This window comes from Eretmochelys imbricata, chromosome 16, assembly GCF_965152235.1.
Source record: "Eretmochelys imbricata isolate rEreImb1 chromosome 16, rEreImb1.hap1, whole genome shotgun sequence".
Classification (NCBI taxonomy): domain Eukaryota; kingdom Metazoa; phylum Chordata; order Testudines; family Cheloniidae; genus Eretmochelys; species Eretmochelys imbricata.
The window spans coordinates 11,858,718-11,867,490 of NC_135587.1; the positions used below are offsets into that span (position 1 = coordinate 11,858,718).

The following is an 8,773-nucleotide window of genomic DNA, read 5'->3' on the forward strand; positions in this document are numbered from 1 at the left end:
AGAAGGAGGAAGACATCTAACAGCCTGGGGCAGGCAGCATGAGATGAAGAGCTCTCAACTTGGCCAACAGCTGTAGATACATCTGAACAAACAGCAGTGCTTAACAAAGTATGGGCCCAATGCTTTGTGCCCTAAGTGCCATCCCAGCCAGGTGAAAGCTCCTTTGTGCAAATCCACACCAGCAGTCTCCTTCCGACTGGGTCACTTCCCAGCCCCACCCAGCGTGTTTTGCTCCCTGCACATGCCTGGTACCATCCTGCTCGTTTCCGGCAGACCTCTGCTCTGCTTGAGATGGGAGCATTGTGTAATGCCGGTATAACCTCCCCGGCTCCTCTAGACTGTATGGTACGACGGGCAGCCAGAGGTTGTGAGGGTAAACCCAGTGCCAACACTGGATGCACCTAGTGCATTCAGATGTATTAGTGTGTGGGATGGACGTCTTTTCTCTCCCAGGAAAGATGAGTTCCAAAGGGGTGGTTTTCCTTTTTATTCCATCTTAAGCTGAGGCATTAAATGATTGCTCTGATGGGACCCAGGCACCTCTGGGCTTCTTGCCCAGGAGGTCATGCTTTCCTGTAACTTCCTCTTCTTTACAAGCAACTGAACGGAAGAGTGTTGTTCTCAGAGCACGCCTCAGAGCTGCCTTGTTTTCAGTTTCACTTCCCTCTCCTCCCTCTGCCGTTGGGAGGAGCAGTGATGGTGGGGTCAGAGTCTTGCTAGAGTCTTTTATTTTCACTTATGGTTCTCTCCACTGGATGGTCACCTCCTGAAGATGTTCGGGAGAGAAGCTCTCTCCTTTCCAACCTGCTTTGTGCTGTCTTTGGCCACACTTTTCCTGTCGCAGTTAATGGCCAGCAGCCTCAACCCCTGTGTGGAGGTACGTGATCTCTAAATAACCAAAATCCTTTTGTTTCTCAAGAGCAGCTTTCCCCAGCCTGTGTTATTGGTGTCTCTGATGTGCTGAGTGCTCATCTTCCTGTGGGGTGCGTTGTCTTTTGCCAGCAGTATTACGCAGCTTTGCAGAAAGCATACGCCACCATGGAAATCCTGGACTAAACCAACTCGCAGCACCAGAAAAAGTAGCTTTGACCTATTTTAGTTTTGTTTCCATAGGCTTGGTATTGCTGAGGTGCAGTTATTAACCAATGGATCCCATTCTCCTACAGCAATAGACTCAGGCCATGCCTACGCTACAAAATTAAGTCAACCTAACTTTCGTCCGCATATAGCTGCCGCAGTAATTACATTGCTTGGGTGTGTTTGTTCTTTATTCCCTGTGTCGGCGGTGCGAGCCCTCACCAGGAGCACTGGTATCGATTGTGGCATCAGCGTGGGGCATTGTGGGATGCGTGCTGAAAGCCAGTAACCGTCGACATAAGCACTGCGGTGTCTACACTGATGCTGTGTCAACCTAACTACATCAACCTTGATTCTACGCTGCTCACGGAGGTGGAGTTATTAAGTCGGCATAGCAGTGCAGGTGTGTTGGCGGGAGTGAACTTTAAGTGTGAACACTTCCATAGTTAGGCTGACGGAAGCTGTCTTGGGTCGACCTAACTCTGTAGTGTAGACCAGACCTCAGACCCCATAGAGATGTAAGCTCTGATATTTTAGGTTATTCCTGTAATATGTTGCAGAGTTGGTTTTGCAGCCACTGGTCAGCAACTTGTTGCTGAGTTGGTTGTTTCCAGACGTCACTTTTATAAATAAACGAGTTCTATAAGAAATAAAGTTAAACGTTAACTTGAAGAATTAAGTTTAATGCTGATTTTGGATTGTTACTGTCTGAGAGTATCTCTGTTCCCTGGTGTATTACCAGCATCACAAAGAATCTGGTCTTTAAAAGCTCTGGTCCAGATTCACCACTGATATAAGTAGGCACATCCCAGTGGGCTTGCGCCTCATTACACTTGTAATTATATTGGTTATTGGTTTAGGAAGCAGAGATGCTATTACTAGAATAGGTGCAGATGCTTGGACTTCCTGTTGCTCAGTGCGGCCCAGAGGATCTGTCTGTTACAGAGATATTTAGCCTGCACTCGATAGTTTTTTAATGGTTTAACTTTCTGGCACTCTGTGGAATCTAGATGTTGATTTGTGGATTGGCTCTGTGAATATTTGCAGGAGATCACCAACGTAACTTACAGATGCATGGAGTTGAACCTCTCTGGAGTTCCCGCTGAAATCCCACCTTCCACCCAGAACTTGGATCTGAGTTTCAACCCACTGGAGTCACTGACCTCAAATTATTTCTCAGCAGTCCCTGCACTGAGGTTTCTGGACCTCACTAGGTATGGAACCTTTCACATTGGTGTTGTCCTACTGGATGCAGACAGGGCTTTTGTGTCACACTGATTAATCCTGTTTCAGACTCGCCAGTGCACTGACACGGGGACAGACACTGTTATTTTTGCTCTCTTTGCTCTTGTGTCTGTGTGGTTCAACGGGTGATTCTGGCTAAAAAAGGGTTCTAATCCTGCACCATAATTTAAGATCGTGCCCAGTGCTGTCACGGGAATACTGTTCTAAGGTGCAGTTCCTGCACTTCATGTCACTCGTGTTCATTCCGTGGGGCATTCGGCTTTACTACTTCTGTTAGACTGTCAGAGACAACTCCACGAAGGGATGATGGGCTGAAGTCCCTTCCTTCTTGTGCATCCGCAGCAGAGTTGTTTCCTGAGTCCGAATCAGCGACCCCTTGTTTTGACAGCACGTGGGCAGTGAAGCGGTTGCACGGGTGTCACTGAGGACATAACCTGGAAACGATTGGGGGGGGAGGGGGTCACAGAAGTAAGTGAAGCCCTTATTTGTCTTTCACAACCTGCATTATGGGTGACAATGCACAAGATAGATAGTACCCCGTGCAAGTGTCACGTGGCATTTTGTGGGTTGCAAGTGAAGAAATGGGCATCTTTTTAGTGGTAAATAGGGCACATTTGACCTGGAGATCACCTAGAGACAGTAAATGTGGAGACCCAGTGACACCACTCCTACAGAGCTGACCTGGACTTTAAAGATTCAATGGGAATGGTGAATTATATTAATAATAATGATTACTATTGTTTACATAGAAGCATTGGTACCCGCGGCACTTTACAGACATGTCAGAAGAAAAGCTCCCTATCCCACAGACCTGGCATGGTAATTAAGACCAGGTCCTTACTGGCACGTCTCCTCTGATGATGGAATTCTCTCCAGCTCCGATGGCCCATTTCAGACTCTACACCCACTAGAGCCTCACATGAGATCTGAGCTGAAGTTTTAAGTGGTGCCTTTGGCCTTGAATCAGGGATATCTGCTTTGGGATGAATTCCGCTCTCAGCATAAGAGAAATCCCACATCAGGTCTGAGCAATTGCTGAATGCTGCTGGGCTTGTCAAGGATATTCCCTTCTAAGTTCAGATAGCTGTTTACTGTGCCTGTCCATAGGTGCTGGAACTAGGGGTGCTGCACCCCCTGGCTTGAAGTGGTTTCCAATATATATATATATATATTCCATTATATATATATAGTTTGGTTCATAAGCTTTCGTGAGCTCACGAAAGCTTATGCTCAAATAAATTGGTTAGTCTCTAAGGTGCCACAAGTACTCATTTTCTTTTTGCGAATACAGACTAACATGGCTGTTACTCTGAAACCAGTTTGGTTCAATGGCTCTCAGCACCCCCACTACAAAAATTGTTCCAGCACCTCTCTGTCTGTCTCCCTCCAGCCCAATGAGCTGTTTCAGGGCTGATCTACGCTGATAACTAGCATGGGCATTGCTAGTTCTCTCAGGGGAGTGGAAAATCCACTCTTCTGCGAAACATAAATGCCAACTGACTCCTGGGGTAGACAGCGCTAAGTTAACGGAAAAGTTCTTCCATCAGCCTAGGGCTTGTCTATTCTTGAACTCTCCAGCAGCCCAGACGTGTCAATGCAGCATTTCAAGTGTAGACGCTATCTGTGCCAATGGGAGGGGTTCTCCTGTCAGCGTAATTAATCCACTTCCCCAAGAGGCAGTAGCTGTGTCCACGGAAGAATTCTTCCATCGACCTACCGCTGTCTGAGGTCAGCTGAACTATGGCGCTCAGGGGGTGGACTTTTCACACCCCTGAGTGCTGTAGCTAGGTCAGTCTAGTTTATAATGTAGACCAGTCCATAGCTACTGCCATCCGGTAAGGCGCATTAACCACAGCGACAGGAGAACCCCTCCCGTTGCGGCAGTGAGTGTCTACTCTGAAGCACAGTAGCATTTTAAGTGTAGACTGAGCCACAGCATTAAGGTTTGGAGGTTCAGGGTAGAATCCTGTATCCCTACACGCTAATCCCTACTAACTCTCCTTGCTTAGAGGAGCAGTCGGCCTTTGCTTCCCCTCCGGATGCTAGGAGCTGAAGCTGTGTTCTATGTTGTTCTAGGGACAGTTTCCTTTAGACTAGCAAGCAGAGCTCAGACTTCATCTAGGACTAAAATACGTGTACCTGACTCCTTATAAGCCTCCGCTGCTGGAACTAAAGTTCCGAATGAGCAAAGTATTTGAGCACATGCTTAAGTACACCCCCTAGCCAGCAAAGCACGTAAGCCTGTGCTTATCTTTGCTGAATAGGGACGGACTGCTCAATCCAGACCTAAATCCTTTAGGCCAAGTGGTAGAGGTTCATGTGTATGGTGCTGAAGCTCCTGGGCTTAAACGTGGCTGTTGAACCAAGTGGGATTGGTTAGAGTGTATGGGTCATATAGGAGATTTGGTGATGGAGGCAGTGTTGCCTAGTGGATGGAGCATCAGACTAGAACTCAGGAGACCTGGGTTCTGTTCCCAGATTTGCCACTGGCCTTCTGGGAGACCAAAGGCAAGTCACGTCACCACTTCATGCTTCCGTTTCCCCATCTGTAAAATGGGGATAATGATACTGTCCTCCTTTGCAAAGTGCTTTGAGATCTATGGATGAAAAGCACTATAGGAGAACAAGATAGTATTATTATTATAGAATGGGTATTCAACATGGGGTTTCAACCCCACTAGACCTTAGACATTCAGGATGAGGTTCCCTAGGGGAGGTTAGCTTTTAACCCATACTAGGGGTATGTGGGTTATTTTTCACATTTCATGCCTGAATCACATAAGAGGTTTACGACTCTGCTACTATTTCTGGCTGTGGCATTTTTAGTCTGTTAGTTCAAGCGATAGAGGCTCATGCTTTTAGCACTGAAAGTTCTGGGTTCAAATCCTGAAGACTGCCCCAGCAGATTCAGTCACATACAACATTCCGCACCCTGATGTAGATTTAGGGTCTTCCCATGGATTGTTGGTAACTCCGCGGCACTCTTCTGAGTTTAAGGTTTCCTTTCATTCCAGAAATGAAGGCTGAGATTGTCAAAGCTCCCTGAGGAAATTGATTCCAGTTCCCATGAACATTAACTGGAATGAGGTACCCAGATCTCCTAGGTGCCTTGTAAACGCTCAGCCTCTGTTTTAAGGCCTTTTGGTGGTGAAGAAACCCTGGAATGTCAATGGGTGCTTTTGATTAGGACTGTCAGGTGGTAAAGGAAGCCTGCACCCTGCCTCACTGTAGATGGCTCTGTAAATCCCCTGCTTTCAAATTTAATTCCAGATTTAGGCAGGGCAGAAGAGATGTGAGAGATGTGTTCTATGTGTCAGCATTCATTTCCTTTCCGCTAAGCTGATTTCTTTTTGCCTGGTTGGGCAGGTCTGCATCTCTGGGCGATAATGCTGTGCTCACACGTAGATCTGGTGTGATAATATTGCCCCAGGTTTGATAATGGTGTGTCTGCAAAGCTGCCTAGCTTGGTAATGCTCCATACCCATGTGCACCTGGCATAATGACACTGTGTCTGCACCCAGTGCAGTAACGCGGTACCCATATGCATGTGCGTGTGTGTGACAGAAGTGATAATGCTTCATGTATATTGTTCTCTTTTCTTGCGTTACAGGTGTCGCATCCAGACAATTGAAGACTATGCTTTTGAGGATCTTCATAACTTGCTCACCTTGATTCTGACTGCAAATCCCCTCTGGCATCTGGGTCCAAAAGCCTTCTATAGTTTGACATCCCTGCAAAAGCTGGTAGCTGTGGAAGACAGCATATCCTCGCTAGCTGATCTGCCCATTGGACACTTACATACTCTGCAGGAACTGAATGTGGCCAAGAACAATGTCGACTCTTTGAAGCTCCCCAAATATTTCTCCAACTTGACTTTTCTCCGATTCCTGAGCCTTCAATCGAATAAGATCTCATCTATCTCCACAGGAGACCTGGATGTTTTGCAAGGAGAGAAGGGCCTCAACCTAACATTAGTGCTTTCTATCAATGATATAAAATACATTCAGGTAGGCTCCTTTGAGGGGATTCATCTTCATGAGCTGTCTCTGAGGGCTTGTTTTGAGAACACCAGTGTTATGAAGGCTGGCATCCAAGGCCTTGCTGGCTTACAGGTCAACAGACTAGTTCTTGGAGAGTTCAGGAACATTCGGAGAGTGGGGGACTTTAGTAATGGGCTCCTGGATGGACTGTGTCAGGTGCAGCTTCAGGAGTTTGTGTTCATTTGCTTCGAGAGGTTTTATAATTGCACAGACACTCTCTTTGACTGCCTGGTCAACACCTCCATTATTCGGATGGTGGATATCTACCTCAACCAGGTGTCAGCGGTCCCTACTGCCTCCAGACTACACCAGCTGGAATGCAAGACCTGCAAGTTTAGTGAGGTGCCTGCCCTGAAGCTGTCCTCCTTCAAAGAGCTGAGAGTGCTTCGGATCACCAAAAGCAAATACCTCACTGGCTTCCTGCAGACATTTGTGGATCTGCCTAACCTGGAGGTCCTGGATCTGAGTGAGAACCGGCTCAGCTTCATTCAATGCTGTGCCTTTTACCTGTCTGGGACCCCAAAGTTGAAGCACTTGAACCTGAGCTTCAACTCCAAAATCAGCGTGTCCGGAAGCTGGAGTGTCAATGAGCTGGTGTCTCTGGACTTTCAGCACTCGAAGTTGAATGGTCCTGGCTCCTTCCCTGTCTTCCTCTCCCTTGGGAAACTCATCTACCTTGATATTTCCTACACCAACACTCGTGTTGAGTCCCAGTGTGCGTTCTGTGGCTTAGAGTCCCTGCAAGTGCTCAAGATGGCCGGCAACTCCTTTAAGGGCAACAACCTGGGCGACAGCTTCATGAAACTGACCCAGCTGCTCACCCTGGATGTTTCCAGCTGTAATTTGATACAGGTGTCTCTGAGCGCATTTTCTACCCTTGGTAAATTGCAAAAGCTAAACATCAGCCACAACAAGCTGCTGACCTTTGACCACCTGGCCTACAAGCCTCTCCAGGCCCTCACTATCCTGGACTTTAGCAGCAACCAGCTGACTGTCTTGACAGAAAAGGCTCTGGAGAGCCTGCCGAGCAGCTTGGTCCACCTGGACATCTCTTGCAACCTGTTTGACTGCTCCTGCAGCCACCTGAGTTTCCTGAAGTGGGCCAAGGAGCACGGGGAGCTGCTCTGGAGCACCAAGCTGATGGTCTGCAACAGCCCCGAGCACCTGAAGAATGTGAGTGTGCTGAACTTTGACCTCTCCTCCTGCCAACTCAGTCCCGTTCTGATGGCCATCTATGTGGGCCCGGCCCTCGCTGGAGCTCTGTTCTTGTTCCTCATTTACAAGTACTACTTCAATCTGTACTACGGGCTGGTACTGCTCAGCGGATGCCGGCGGTATGCGGACAGGGATGACACCTACGACGCCTTTGTCATCCACTCCAGCAAGGACATTGAGTGGGTGAGAAAGGAGCTGGTTGAGACCTTGGAGGGGGGAGTGCCCCCCTTCCACCTCTGCCTCCACTACCGGGACTTCACGCCGGGGGTGCCCGTTGCCTCCAACATCATCCACGAAGGGTTCCTGAGCAGCAGGAAAGTCATCGCGGTCATCTCCGACCACTTCATGGAGAGCAAGTGGTGCAGCTTTGAGCTTGAGATCGCCCAGTCCTGGCAGTTCGTGGAGGGCAGAGCTGGCATCATCCTGATTGTGCTGGAGGAAGTGAATAAGGCGCTGCTGAGGCGCAAGCTGGGGCTGTCCCGCTACCTGCAGAGGAACACCTACCTGGAGTGGAAGGACAGGGAAATAAGCAGGCACGTCTTCTGGAGGCAGCTGAGGACGGCCTTGCTAGCTGGCAAAACAGAACCAGGAAGCGGGGGAAACTAATGGGAACAAACTATGATGGTGCTTCCCTGTTTCTTGCTCTCTCTGCCTGGCCCTGGCTGAAAGCCGGGGTTCATGAGCTGGGTCTCCAGGAGTTGTTTCCTTTGGAGCTGGAGGAATTTAATTCTTCTGAAGTACAAGAGTGGGGACCCAGTGAAACTGTAGGCCAGGGTGGGCAAACTTTTTGGCCCAAGGGCCACATCTGGGTATGGAAATTGTATGGTGGGCCATGAATGCTCACGAAATTTGGGGTTGGGGTGTGGCTGGGGATGAGGGCTCCGGCTGGGAGTGTGGGTTCTGGGGTGGGGCCAGAAATGAGGAGTTCAGGGTGCGGGAGGGGGCTCCGGGCTGGGGCAGGGGTGCGGGTGCGGGGTTGAGCTCTGGGGTGCAGGAGGGTGAGACCGAGGGGTTTGGAGGGTGGGAGGGGGATCAGGGCTGACGAAGGGGTTGGGGCATGGGAGGGGATCAGGGGTGCAGTCTCTGGGTGGCGCTTACCTCAAGCAGCTCCCGGAAACAGCGGCATGTCCCCCCTCTGCCCCATCCACAGGCGCCACCCCTGCAGCACCCATTGGCCCCATTTGCTGGCCAATGGG

General features: G+C 49.2%; 1 protein-coding gene across 1 annotated transcript; it reads left to right on the top strand.

Annotated features, from left to right (window-relative positions):
* The first annotated feature begins 903 nt into the window (after positions 1 to 903).
* TLR4 (toll like receptor 4) lies at positions 904 to 8,418 on the top strand. Its single transcript, XM_077835846.1, has 3 exons — positions 904 to 1,480; positions 2,125 to 2,291; positions 5,933 to 8,418. The coding sequence occupies exons 2-3, from the start codon at positions 2,152 to 2,154 to the stop codon at positions 8,181 to 8,183; spliced, it is 2,391 nt and encodes a 796-aa protein (XP_077691972.1). The 5' UTR covers positions 904 to 1,480; positions 2,125 to 2,151; the 3' UTR covers positions 8,184 to 8,418.
* Positions 8,419 to 8,773: the final 355 nt, after the last annotated feature.